Below are 15,714 nucleotides of genomic sequence, written 5' to 3'. Positions count from 1 at the left end.
ATGTAATGTGACGGCACATCCGTATCTCATATTTTCCTAATGTCTTCTACCGTTCAACGTGATATCACGTGGATGAATAAGCATATGCATAGCATAGGATATGCAAAGTAAAACTAGGCGTGTAAGCTCCATATATGGTTATTTCAGGGTGGAGACTCATGTGCGCACAATCTATCGCTGACTGGGATTTATAAAGGGAATTTTGTGCAGGTTCTGGCGTACGCACGGTTTTATAAGTCTGGATATTTTTTGGTGTACGCCATTCTTGTCTTTCGGGCGCACATACACTTTTAGTAAGGATCCTGAGCAAAGTTTTATAAATGAGGGTAACACTTTATTATAACGTTCAGTTGTAAGTCATTTATAAGTGGTTAGTTAATGATGAACTAATCATTTACAAAACATTCATAAATGATTAGCAAGTGATATACTAACAGTTTATGTATGTTTTGTAAATTCTGTTAGAAATCATTTACAAGTGATTAGTAAATGATTAACTAATAATTTACAAAACATGAATATGTGTTTCAGAAATGTTTAATCAATTATGTTGTTGTTTTTTTTGTTTTTTTTTGTATGTATGTAGCAATTAGAGGGTGCAGAAAGTGTACGAATGATCTGTAACACATTTACAAGTGATGAATAGTTTACACTAGATTAGGGGATGCAGAAAGTGTTGTAAATGATTTATTCATGCATTTACACATCTATAACAGGTGTTGAAAGTAGTGTGTGTACTGCAGTGTAAGTGCTGACTGGTGAGGTTATAGACATCTGTCTTCTCTGAAACACATGGAGTCTAACCACTGTGCACCTTGATGTGAGCAAAACAAATCAATTGTAAATGACTTATAACTGAATCTACAAAACATACATAAAATAATGAACATATCCCTTATTAATCATTTATGAATGCATAGTCATGTTTCATAAATAATTAGTTAATCATTTATTAATCACTTGTAAATGACTTGTAACGGAATTTACCAAACATACATAAAATGTTAGCAAATCACTTGCTAATCATTTATGAATGTTTTGTAAATGTCTAGTTCATCATTAACTAACCACTAATAAATTACTTACAACTGAACGTTATTATAAAGTGTTACTGTTCGGGTAGTCACCCGCTTCTGACGTCTCTGATTTGACATCTGCTTCACGACGCATCACGAGTTCCCTTAAAAGGGAAACACCCACTATGTGATTATATATAATTTTTTTTTTTTTTTATATTCAAAAACGGATTGTCGTTGTGAATTGTTAAGTGAATTGTCATGAAAATCATGTCATGTCCACATGCAATCAAAATTATTTATCCCTCCGGAGACTGTAATAATTAAATGTAAGCTTTTTTGTGTATTTTTTTTATTGCATTTATAACAGTTTAGTGGCAAATTAAAAGTGATGATGTCAATATATAATGTAATGCTTTTGAATCATAGTTTTTTTGTTTTTTTTTGTAATACACCTATGTCATAATTATTCAACCCCTATTCAACGCTGCTGTTTTTAAGTCACTTATTTGTATGGTATGGTACAAAACTGTGTTAAAAGCCTTTGGAAACACTATAATAAAACTGAATTAGCTTGTGCTGTTACACATACATATATTTAGCCCATGCATGTGCATGTTCAGTAGCAAAAGAGTTCTCACAAAAGCTGTAGAGAACAAATTGTTTTATTACATTAGAAAGCCTATGGCTACAAGAAGATTTCCAAAAAACTAAAAGTTCTTAGAGACAGAGCTGGCAGCCTTATTCATAAGTTTAACATTGTTTAACAACAATTGTAATACCAGAAAATCTTTGAAGGTTTTGAACAAAATACACAATATCATAAAGGGGAATAACATGTTTGATCAGAGCACCCTTAATTTACTGCTAAAGACTTGCAAGATGACCTCATGAAAGAAGGAAGAAACATCTCAATGCTGAATATAAGAACACTAGACAAGTACGACCTTCATGTTGGGACATCTTGCCAAATGCCACTCTTGGCCAAGAAGAACATAAAAGGACAACTTGAATATGCTGAAAATCATTTGGATAGACGTGTGGAGTTCTGGAAGAATGTTTTATAGAGTGATTATTACTGGAACTTTTTGGACCATGTCTGGCGCAAAAAAGGCAAAACTTCTGAGCAGAAGAGCTCCATGGTCAAACATGGAGGCGGTCCAGTCTTGTTATGGGGGAGCTTTGCTGTTGCAGGAAGTGGAAATCTTGCCTGTATGAAGGACATCATGAAAACTTTGAAGTATCAAGCCATTGCAAAGATGATGTGATGCCTTTGGTGCACAGACTGAAGCTTGATAATCAATGGACTTCCTCAGCCATCCCAAAGTATACATCCAAATTTACTTAAGCTTGGTACAGGGATCAGTCGTGTTCTTGAGTGGCCTGTAGAGTCTTCAGATTTAAATCTCATTGAAAACATTTGGTGGAATTTGAAGAAAGCAGTGGACAACATGAAAACCAAAGATTATGAGTAATCTGGAAGTTTTTTTCAAGCGAGGAATGGGCCAAGATTGCAGTAGAGAGGTGACAGAAGCTTCTAAACACTTACAAGCAGCATTTTCTGGATGTTATAAAGAAAACATTCTGAGAATAGTGCATTTATGTAAGTTAGGATAGCAAGGTGTCTGAATAAATTTTGGTTTGACTGTATATATGTATGGGATAAAACACTTCTGGGTAAACATTACAACATGGTCTTTTTAAGTCCAAGATTAGTCCAAAACTTCCTCATGTCCAGGAAATTATGCTCATCAAATAATAATTAAATGGTGAGTATGTGCATGAGTCATATCTGACATGCTTAGTGTATAATTAATCATCTCTGAACCCAATGCAAAATGACTTTTTATGTTGGAATAATTTCAGCAACTCCCAAAGCCCCTTAAACAGCAAGACGCTGTGATCGCGACAGGTATTCATGACTAATAAGAACAGACCACAAACAACAGCCGATGTACAAGGAGACCCAGTTATGTGCAACAAAGCATATAGCGCTTCTGAAAATAAACTTTCAAAGTCACTTCTGCATTTCATGTGCTTGCTTTCCATGAAATAATTTGAATAATTGGCTGGTATAAGCATCTCAGCATCATTAGAGCTATACGTCACATGCCTCTGACAGCTGTTCCGCAGACGTCTGACAAACTAATAAGGGAAAGGTGATGTGATTATCTGCCTAAAATGTTCCCTATTAATTTGAGCCAGGGATAGAATGGATGGCAGGAAATTATTCTCTATTTAACTGGGTCAGTGTTCTCGGGAGAAGACCATAATCATAAAATAGCACAGGACAATCTACAGGGACCAGGAAGGAACATTTTAAAGGAAAATTAACACATTTGTAATTATTATTAACATTTGTGTATGAATCATTTGTTTTAGCCAGTGCAAAAACACTGTACAGTGGGGTACAAATTTAGAAAAACTAAAGACAAAGAAAAGCGAAGACACAAAATGAAAAATAAATATTGAAAGTTTTGCACAACTGTTAGTACGTTAATAAGATAATAATAAGTACATTTTGTGACTTTCTTGCTCCTTCCGAAGCACAAGATGCTCTCAATTCATGATCATCTTCTGACATTAAATTAACATTAAATGGTCAAAACAACTCTTAGACACCACTGTAGTGTACATCCATAACATTATGCTACAGATAATGTTTTAAAGGGGTCATATAATGCCATTTTTGTACAAGCTAACATGATTCTTTAGGGTCTAAATTAAAAGTTTGTAATATACTTTAATTAAAAATTCTCATTAGTATTGTAAGAAAACACTCATTTTACCTGGTCAAAAACAGCTCTGTTTTCAGCACGCCGTTTAAGTGCATGTGTCTTTAAATGATAATGAGCTTTGCTCACCCCGCCCCTCTGTTCTGTGCGTACACCGTTTGTAATAATAACACAATAACCATAACGTGTTGTTCATTATAAACGTGGGATTATGAATTATATTGAGAACGTCGTACATAGAAAACACGCCGTAATGTACCCTGAGTGTAAAAATAGCCGCATTCATCGTGAAGTGTACAGCAAGCGATTTGCAAAGATTAATAAAAAGATTAATATAAAGGTTAACAAAACGTTACACTCACTTCAGTTCTTCTGGAGGTGCAGCAGGAACACGAATAGTTGGTACCGATCCTTTTTTCAGGAGCAGCTTCTTAGCAAAACCAGCTTTATACTGACCCTCGTTTATAAAGCAGTCTGGTGTGTGAAATGATTCGCACAAACATGAAAGCATTGACGTTGATCGTGGGGAATATTCCCTTCGAAAACAAAACTCAGCCACTGCGTCTTCAGCGGTTCGGATTTAGGAACATCAAAATGACTGCTGTGTTCCTTATTACACCCAAGAACAGAACACCACAATCGATTAGACGCCATTCTGCTCCAGCATATCAACAATGCAGACTATGATGACAGTTCGCTCACGAGCGAGGGCGGGTCTGTGTTGAAACGCTGCTGTCAATCAACAATCGTGGGAGGGGCGTCCGATCTTGTGACGTCACAAGATCGAACGGCTTGATTTGAGACAAGGGAAAACATATAAGGAGATAAAATAAAATAAAAACACTGGATGGATTTTGATCATTTTATGATGGTTGTGTACAGGCACTGCCAACACACATTTCAGTACAATCAACTTGTAAAAGTGCATGTACCATTATATGACCCCTTTAAGGCAATGCATTTCCTTTGTGTTTACATTTGTGTGCTTTAAAATGCATAAAGACACTTCTGAATGGCTCAAAAGTGTAAAGCTGAGAAGAAATGCATTCATCTGATTCAGTCTGCCGATCCTCCAAGAGCACTTTCCTCCTTCTGTGGAACTGGAAAGAATGCTTGAAACTTGTGAAACATGTCCTTCCAGAACAAAAGAGCTGTGAATCGATAACAGTGGAGCTATAGATATGAGATGAGAAGATCTGGAGCGCGCTCTCTGATAGGCCACACACACCGCATAGGTCAGAATACATGCATATAAACCATAGCTGTCTGAAAGAGACTATTGTACAATCTCTTTTTTTCTCAGATTAAGTCAATCATGCAGCTCTCGACATGTGAAAGGAGAAACTATAGCAAGTATTTGTTACTTTTCTGATTTTTTTCTTTAATTTCACACTATTTACTTTCTTAATACATGTTACCGATCTTATTGTGCACAATTCATCAGTGCACATTATTCAAACTGTTTGCCTTAATATCTAGGAAATATTACATCTCGCTCCGCCAGCCTACATCAAGAATCCCTCTTATATTTATGAGCGCTGTGCAGCAACGGTAGATGACAACACAACAATGTGGCCAGAATTTCACTGTAACAAATGTGCCAAAAAACACTTATTTAATTTTATGATCATTTTGGTAACATCACATTGGTTTGAAAGGGAAGGGAACTTGTGGTCAGTACATGATGAATTTAAGACCACTGCAGCAATGGCACTCAAAACTACATACGCATGCACATACGCAGATGCAAATATTTGTGCGTAAACAAACCTTAGTACTCAAGGGAGCAATATTCTCTGATTTTAAATGACATTAAAACAGATGTAATATTATTCAGCTAGCTGCTATTTACATGTCAACAGTAACTTTAACAAACTTCCTAAAGATTCTCTTCAAATCCCTGCTCTGCCATGACAGTAGTTTGCCTAAAAGAGAAAACCGACTGTGGAGGAAGGCAGTTTATGCTAATGATCGCTACTGTCCCTTGTGGCAGAGCTCAGAATGTGACTTGTAGTCGCGTTGCATTAGGAATTGTATTCTGACACAATCCGGCAAGCAACAATGCATGAAATTGAGCTTCTCTGGCTAGAAGCATTAACACTCATAAACTCGAAATTACCAAAACACACATAACTGCAGAAGTCTCATTTTTTAATCATAATGTATCCAGCTACAATATACACTAGTTCTGTTCTAAAACCTAGTGAGCTGCTACCATTCAAAAGTTTGAAGGAATTAATACAATTAATAATTTTATTCAGCATGGACACATTAAATGTGACTGTAAAAAAATTCTGTTTCAAATAAGAAATAAATATAATCTGTTTCTTGAGCAGCAAACTAGCATATTAGAATAATTTCTGAAGGATCATGTGACACTGAGGACTGGATTAATGATGCTGAAAATCCAGCACTGCATCACAGGAATATATATATATTTTTAAATACATTCATATAGAAAACAGTTATTTTAAATTGTAATGATATTTCACAACATTACTGTTTTTACTAGGGATGCACCGATACTTTTTCCAGAATGAGTCTGATACCGCTACATTTATTTTTGGAACTGATACTGAACTGATACTATCATGGTCGGCTGAAGTGAATATAGCTCACAACATATGAAACTCAGAAACAGTCATTAATTAGAAACTCGCAGGAATACAATGGGAAAACTAACACAACCAACTTAACACTGACGATGACCGCCATTGAACTGAACCAAACAGGAAGTATTAATACACCAGGGAAATTAGCGAATTAAATGACAACAGGTAAATGAAATCAACGAACGAAACTAATCAAACAAACTGAGAAATCAGGTCAAGACAGACAAACTAAGAACAAAGGAAACTGATGAAAACAAACTGAAAGTCCATAATCATGAGAGATACTCATGCTCATCGGCATGCTCATTGAATTTAAAAAATATATATATTGGTCAGGTCAGAGAAACCAAATGATATTACAAACGATTTATCCACATCATTATTATTATTTATTAATGCATATGCCCTTGTAATCTTTAATCAAAAATATCAACCTCTCCTCCACCTCAAAATGTCTGTTCTCTTCATGACGTGTGTTCCGGAGGAGGTTGAGGCTATATCCTCCATAACTGACTGCAAACTGGCATTCAGATCTGCCTCCATACAGTATAGCTAGTAAGGGCCAACTTCCTACGACCCAATCAATTGCTGAAGGATGAAATCAGAAGTGAAATGATACAATAAGCCCAGTAGGAAGATACTATGATCTCTCTTCAAAGGAAGATCATGCAGACATTTTAATCGTCCAAAATTGTGATATCGCACACCCCTAACATAAATAAACAGATGTCATCAGTGTGAAGCAATTAACATGCTCTCACATCTATAAGGAGACACATTTCAACCTCAATATTTCACTTTAGATTTCATCAATTACATATTCACTTACAGGAACGCAATGCACTGTGTTGAACGTGTAATTCAAATACAGTACTTGGGGGGGGGGGGGGGAGAGGTCAACTCTGCATTCAATCACTAACTCTAAATATAAGCACTGATAGTAAACTTGACTTGGCAAACACTACTAAAAATCAATGCAACTAATCTAAGTCAAGGCACTAATCAGTAGGATCAAGTCAGATTCTGATGGACGTCTCTGGTGTTCTTGGAGGAGTGGAGGGGCAGATCAAGCTGTGTGGAGCAGCTTTTACTGTTTAGAGAGATAAAGCTGTGATAATTCATCCTAAACCCGACCTGTCAGAGATACGCTTTCACATAGCAGCACAAGGGGGTTTGATAAACAGAAATGGAGGTTATAAATTAAGACTGAACTTGACACTAATGGAGACATGAGAACTCTAGATTAATTAAACAGACATTAAAGAGAGAGTCATCTAGACTTGAGTCCAATTGCACCAACATTATCAGTAAGAATGTTATTCCACACCCTATTCTGAGTATTCAAAGTAAAGTGTTAGAAATGCCAAGCTCATGGGTTTTGATTCCCAGGAAATGCATAGTAAAACAAAAACCTTGAATGCAATGCTTTTGATAAAATGTAAATGTAAAAAAACACTACGAACCCATCTCACAACACATTATCCTTCCTTTAGGTCTGTTCTGTCCATTTCTACACTTTCATCTGGAAAATATGTGCACCAATATACCCCATTCCCTACAACTGCATGTGTCCCTTGGTTGCTAACATGTCTAGCTTGTCCTGTTCTGTACAACCATTAGTTTGCAATCATCGCCTACATTGTATCAGATTACATACGTTCTTAAATGCATTGTGCAAAGTCTCAATCTTTGTCTGTAGAACAGCCAACATTCAAGATAAATCTATGTATCTATATTTCACAGGATTATTCAAATGCCAAGGTCTGAATCAGAGGATCAAACTTGTCATATGTTCTGTTTTCACTAATCTCCTTGAAAAAAATCCACCATTTCTACACTTTAAAGATTATTGGAGTATGTTTTGCAAGAAAATACTTTCAGTCTTTCTACTTCAAAATATAATGTTTAATTTAACTCATTTCTACATTCTGATGCTACCATCTCAAAATGATTACCTAAACCCATTAATGTCCACAAAACAGTTGTTAGTTGCAAACTCTAGTTTAAAGTTCTTCAGTCTTTCGACAACTGTGGCAATAAAGCAAACTCACATTCAGGCCAGATTCTGGTATAAAACACCCACTTTACACAAACCAATGAAAGTAAAATGGGTTGTGATGCCATTTCTGTTGACACTAATGTCCAGTTCTAACTGAATCTGTAAATTTCAGTAGAAACTATCAATATTTAATGAACTAGTCTTTTGCATCTGATTTCCTATCATCATGTAAGCAGATAAATGGGCAGTAAACTCGCCTCATGTTCTCTCCTCTTCAGAAGATGAATACCTCATGAGATTTAAAATGACATTCAATACAGGGAGAAAGAAAAAAATATTTCTGCCTGTGGCTGGCTAGAAAATCAGGCCGATTTTAGAGCTTTAGGACACAATATAACACAATAACCATACACTGTTATCTTTCGAATAATCATACAAATCTAATCTAAAGAACGAGAAACCAAAAAGAAAAGTTAAGACTTACTCAAGTTACATCAAACAGCACAAGTTTATTTCCCCTAATAAATCATTCCTAAGAAATTAGCTATGGTACATTAAACTTGCCTGTCTCAACTATGTTGATATATGAACTGAAATTAATTTACACTATATTTACATAAGGTTTCCATTTATATGGAAATTATTTCGGATATTTTAGACCCACCAACAATTTTGTAGAAGCATCCACTGCCCAGTAAATCTATTTGATCTTCACAATCGTTCCTGGATGCTGCCGAACATCAGAAGAACTATAATCCTTGAAATTCATTAAATCATTACAAACTTCCACTGGCACGGTAGGAAAGGAAAACAAAAGGAAAACAAAAGCAATCCACCCCAACTCTTCTCATCTTGTAGGTGGTGATGAAAGGGGGGCTTTTTGAAAGTGAAAGGTGGGAAAGTAATAAGTATATTCAAGATCATCAAGTTGTGCAGGTCAAAGATTGCGAGTGATTTTTTTGGAGACTAAAGGAGTACCTGACCTGACCACAGAGCAACAAAACATAAAACATACTAAATAGCGAATCTCAACTGCTTGATTGTTATATTATCAAAATGTAAACTATATTATTAGCCAGCAATCTCTTAAAATTTGTATATACTGTATATAGTACATCCTACTTGAATGATTACAGTATACTCACATAAAGTAATGTAGACTGTAGAGCATGATTTTAATATCATCACAAAATGTAAACAGTATTATCGCACAGCTCTGTATATAAAGTTGGATATTTATTACACCCAACTTTATCCGCATACACACAGTACACTCATGTAAAACAATATATTCTATATAGCAAATCCATACTGCTTGATTGCTTGTATAATTGCAAAAGATAAGCTTTTTTTATTGCCCAGCTATAACCTAAGATATTATAAACATCAACATCATGATTTTCTATGAAGCTGGTTTGAAGTAACATGAAAAGCACTAAACCTTGACTTGACATTATAACGTCTAGAAAACCGAACCAAAACATAATTTACCTTTGGGATGCCAGGGGTCTGTAAATTCATATTTCCCCAGTCCGACCGTTCTCAGCATCTGCAGGCCATTGTTGGTATTCTCCTGCTGGCCATTCGTCAGAGGTCCGTTGGTGGGCAGCGTGGAGGAGGTCATGGTGGCGGATTGCACCATGGGATGGGTCAGGTGACCGTTGCCCACCACCGTGTGGACGGGATGGGCGACCTGGCAGACGCTGGGCATTGGGGGCAGGCCACCGACAGTGAGGGATTGGCTATGGACGTTGAGGACCATGCTGGCCATCGGCTGTGAAGGCTGCTGCGGTAGCTGGTAGTGTGCGGGTAACTGAGGGTGAGGAGTGTGGAGAGCTGGGGTCACACCGATAATGGGCGCTTGGACGGTCGCACATTGGCTGTAAGCTGGTGCCTGCTGCAGGGCGTATGTGTGCGCCAAGAGTCCAGCCTGGCTGACAGTGGCAGCAACTTGCGGCGGCCATAGAGGAGCTGCAGAGAAAGAAACAACATGCATTTAAAGTAGGGGTGTGCAATATGACCATATTAGATTGTGAAACATTAAAATGTCACCATGAACTACAGTGCTATGCATAAGTTTAGACACCCATGCTAAAGTTGACTAAAAAGAGGAATAAAAAATCATCTTTTGGAAATTGAACTTAATGCCTTAATTTAAAAAATTAGGAAAAATCCAACCTTTAAGGACACCAATTTTCTTTGTGAATGAATAATGTATCATAAATAAATAAATGTTCTTCCTTAAAATACAGGGTGCATAAGTTTGGACACCCCTATGTTAAATTCCCATAGAGGCAGGCAGATTTTTATTTTTAAGTATTTATTTTTATTTTTTGTTTAGGATACTATGCATCCTGATAAAGTTCCCTTGGCCTTTGGAATTAAAATAGCCCCACATCATCACATAGCCTTCACCATACCTAGAGATTGGCATGGGGTACTTTCCATAAGATCATCTCTCAATGCAAATCAAACTAGCTATTAGGCTAACTGAAATAAAACCATGCCAATCTCTAGGTATGAATAAAGCTCATTCTAGGCTTGGTGAATAAAGCTCATTCTGACTCTGAAAAAGTAACCTGCAAAAAAAAAAAAAAGTGATAAGATCGTGGATCGTGATCTTGCCTGAAAAAAATCATGTGATATGACATTTTTGCCATATCACTCACCCCTTTGAAGCCACTTCGAGCAATCAATCTATCCATGCATGAAAAGACAATGAACAAGATGTGTTATTGTAGAGCTGGTGCCTTTGCTTTCAGCTTTTTACCTGCCATATCTTTCTCCCTCATCTGTTTTGCAGGTGGCTCGTCCGTGTCCCAGGGCGTGGACTGGTTAATGGGTGTTTGTCCCCACAGGACGCTATTAGCCAGGACCTGGCCCTGTGTCTGCGTGTCTGCCAACGGGTGCCCAGATACCTGTTTCAACGAGAAGAACGTCTTGGGTAAACAGACCAGCCTTTAATTACTATGTCTACGTTTCCAATTACAGCCCATTTGCCAGACACTGGTACATCATTTTGCTTTGTTAATATTCCATTCCATTCGCTCTTTTAATTATGCCGCTGTTCTAGATTAGAGCCATCAATAATGCAGGAAAATCCAAGGTCGGCCCCCAGCAATTTGACTGGGTGCAAGAAAGTGAGATCTATATAGAGAACATTTTACTAATTAATTCTTATCTGCCTCGCATTGACTGTAAATCAAAGGGAAGGTAAGAAGTTGTGAGGGATAGAGGGGGACTTTTAATCACTTAGCTGAAAATAGGTACTAAAGTTGAATGGAAATGGACACGCAGAACTGTCGCTTTATATATATATAAAGACAGTTTTGCACACTATTTGTATGTGCCAGGAATTAGACTTTTTTTTTTTTTTTTTTTGAGTCTTTAATTCATATTCATCTTTTGAGTCTTTAAAGGATGGATCTTATTATGCCACTGTCAGAATTCACTCTTCCAAGTTGGAGAAAAGAAAAATTGGCTGAAAGTCCTAAATGTCTTCTTAATTTTATGCCACTTTTTATTTCATGTGCTTTTCAAAACTGTAAATAAAAAGAAGAAAACATAAAAAGATGCCTCCTTAGTGTCAAGTGTGGGCGTTGAGTTTGTCAGTGTGTTTTTCATTGCCAAGCCAGAAAAAAAAAAATTTTCTTTAAAATGTAAAAAATGTATTTAGAGATTTCTTCAACAGAGCAAGACAGAATTATCCACATTCCTCATGCCGTTGCTTAAATGTTTTAAATTTCATCCAAAGTTCAGCAAACAAAATGAGCAAAAGTATGAATCACTTTAAACTCTAAACAGGGCAGGCATAAGAGTGAATACTGTACAAGTCAGTAACAAACTTCACATGTCTGTGACAGTACAAAGATACAGTTTTTGTCTGTTACAGCTGCATTTTCACATGTCTGGTTTTAATTTGACCTTTTCTTTAACTAGCATTTATTCAATGCCCTATTAAATTGCTATTATAATGAGGAAAACAAATAAACATGCAGGGACTTTGAATTTTATGAATAAAGGCATTCCAGCTCTTTCTGTGGAATTCAGATGGTAGATGCTATGCAGGCTAGTCCTGAAAAAAAAAAAAAAAAAAAAATTCATTTCAATGCCTCTAGTCTTCTCAGAATAGAGATGCATGTTCGTATCACTGACAGGAGAACTAACAGTAATGAAATTCACCTGCATTCACTAAAACTTGTCAAAAGTTGCATCTGGAATATTCCACATGAGAACACTGAATAAATATAGCATCATGGAGCTGAAGAATGTCAAGTCTATTTTCTCCTTACATTTGGACAGCACTGTTGAGTCTCATGACTAGTTTGGATGGATGGATGGATGGATGGATGGATGGATGATGGATGGATGGATGGATGGATGGATGGATGGATGGATGGATGGATGGATGGATGGATGGATGGATGGATGGATGGATGGATGGATGGATGGATGGATGGATGGATGGATGGATGGATGGATGGATGGATGGATGGATGGATGGATGGATGGATGGATGGATGGATGGATGGATGGATGGATGGATGGATGGATGGATGGATGGATGGATGGATGGATGGATGGATGGATGGATGGATGGATGGATGGATGGATGGATGGATGGATGGATGGATGGATGGATGGATGGATGGATGGATGGATGGATGGATGGATGGATGGATGGATGGATGGATGGATGGATGGATGGATGGATGGATGGATGGATGGATGGATGGATGGATGGATGGATGGATGGATGGATGGATGGATGGATGGATGGATGGATGGATGGATGGATGGATGGATGGATGGATGGATGGATGGATGGATGGATGGATGGATGGATGGATGGATGGATGGATGGATGGATGGATGGATGGATGGATGGATGGATGGATGGATGGATGGATGGATGGATGGATGGATGGATGGATGGATGGATGGATGGATGGATGGATGGATGGATGGATGGATGGATGGATGGATGGATGGATGGATGGATGGATGGATGGATGGATGGATGGATGGATGGATGGATGGATGGATGGATGGATGGATGGATGGATGGATGGATGGATGGATGTTTTTTTGATAAATCCACCTTTTTTTCTTTTCTTTTTTTTATAAAATGTTTGTTTTATCTACAATGACGCACAGAATGGGAGATTTGTATGCACCTAATATGGTTTGTGATACTGAAAAGCTTATTTAATGAGCACTATGATGAAGACAGTAGAAAATTCAAGCACATCATTTACTTCCTAATAACACTGGCAAAATCATCCCCCAAAATACACCCAGGCTTCAGGGTGTCACGTCAAACCAGAGTTTATTTTGTGACAAGCTAACTGCACATAATCCCTAACGTTAACCCCAAAATTTGACCCACTTCACCAAGGGCAAACAGCCAGTGGCTATAATAGAGTCATCATAGCCGTGTGTGAAAGAGTATCAGTCTAGAGCTGTTGTCAAAACGTTACCTGTGGAATAAATAAAACTGGCATTACCAATTATAATTTCCCAAGTGTGTGACATCCAAAACCTGCGGTGTAACACACACCTCTTTGCAATTTAAATGCGGACAACACAGCACTCATGTAATGATTATGTACGAATAAGTCCGGAAACAGCTTTTCGTTCTGTCCCCAGGCAAGAGCGACACTTTAGAACTTCCCAGGAAGTAGGTGGTTCATTTACTGAAAGTGACCTGCAGAAGTTTTCAAACCACACCAGGAGAGCAAGTGGAATTATAATAGAAATGGCTGTGGAGCTCACGTGTGCTCATTTGCAGCCATCCTGCATGCGCTTAAAAAGAACTTTCCCTGCGCCTGCAGGGGAAGCCAAATGGCAAATATTACATTTCTGGGTTCATTTTAGCTAACTTACTAAAATACTTCCATTTCTGTATTGGTTTGTGCACGAAGAGTATCCGCAAGGAAACGCTGCATGCCACATCTCATTTTCAAGGTCAGAATTTCAGAATACACTACCAGAATAAAAAAAAATAAAATAAAAAAAAAGCTGATCATTTCAGCTGCTTGCAGAAATTGACAAGATGAAACACACAATATTCACGTAAAGCAGCTGAACATATACTGTAACGGCTTGCTCACTAATTGCCCACAAACTAAAACACAGACATACATTTTAAATGAAATCTGTACTACTGTTAAAAGTTTAGGAAATTAACACTTTTATTCAGCAATGATGCATTAAATTGATCCAAAGTGACGGTAAAGACATTTATAATGGTACAAAAGATTTATATTTCAAATAAATTATGTTCTTTTGAACTTTCTGTTCATCAAAGAATCGTTGAAAAAATCAATCAGGGTTTCCACACACAAAAAAAATAAAAAAAATGAAGCAGCACAGCTGTTTTCAACATTGATAATAATCATAAATGTTTCTTGAGCAGCAAATCAACATATTATAATGATTTCTTGAAGGATCATGTGACACTGACATTACTGGAGTAATGACGCTAAAAATTCAGCTTTGATCACAGGAATACATTACATTTTACAATGTATTCAAATAGAAAACAGTTATTTAACATTTTTTATAATATTTCACAATATTACAGTTTTTAATGTATTTTTGATCAAATAAATGCAGTCTTGATGAGCAAAAGAGACTTCAAAAACATAAAAAAAGCTTATCAACACTAAACTTTAGAACAGTAGTCTGGTCTAAATAATAAATAAATAACAGGGCAGATTAACAGAATAACAGATTTTTATCCTTTGAAAACTGACTGGATTAAGAAAAGTGGATGTTGCATTGCAGAACACAGCCAGCAAATTGTAGGGAAAGGTTGAAAATGGGACTTTATAATCTGTGTCACGTGAAAACGTTACGAAGTCGTATCTTCTGAGCGAGGTCTCTTTAAATGGCAAGTGTTCGTAACTGTACGAGGGCCTGTCAAACTATGACAGCATGCTTCTGCTCACCCTCCATCCGTTGGTGTGCGCACAGGATCACTTCCCGCAGTCAAATAAGCCGTCTCCATTTGAGCGGATGGCTGTCCTCCACGATCCTAATCCGCCAGGCGTTGGGCAGCATCGCTCTCCGCCTCTCACAAAGCCAAATACAGCATCCACACTGTCATGCTCTTATTTGCTATTCCTATCTCAGCTGTCAACACAGAAGGCTCTTCCTCACCCAGCAGAAGCGCTCGCTCCCACGGCACCAGGAACCGATGATCCATCATTTGTCAGGACCGTGGCTTTGTGAAGTAACTTTGCTATTCCTTACGGCTTGCGGCATCTTTAAAAACATCCTCGGAGACGGGAATCTTCGGTGGCCTCCCGCTGATGGGAACAGAGGCGATTTTTTTTTAAAGAAGGAAC

General features: G+C 37.4%; 1 protein-coding gene across 1 annotated transcript in view; it reads right to left on the bottom strand.

Annotated features, from left to right (window-relative positions):
• The window catches only part of LOC311281147 (kelch-like protein 29), a 176,887-nt gene that overhangs the window by 104,933 nt on the left and 56,240 nt on the right, over positions 1-15,714 (bottom strand). Inside the window, exons 4-5 of the mRNA XM_084393871.1 lie at positions 11,133-11,280; positions 9,854-10,333 (exon numbers count right to left, since the gene is read on the bottom strand). Of these exons, the coding sequence (XP_084249997.1) occupies positions 9,854-10,333; positions 11,133-11,280 (628 nt within the window). The remainder of the gene's footprint in view (positions 1-9,853; positions 10,334-11,132; positions 11,281-15,714) is intronic.

The sequence above is a fragment of the Rutilus rutilus genome, assembly GCF_951802725.1.
Source record: "Rutilus rutilus genome assembly, chromosome: 21".
In the NCBI taxonomy this organism is placed as follows: Eukaryota; Metazoa; Chordata; class Actinopteri; order Cypriniformes; family Leuciscidae; genus Rutilus; species Rutilus rutilus.
This window is presented reverse-complemented; position numbering and strand designations above follow the sequence as displayed.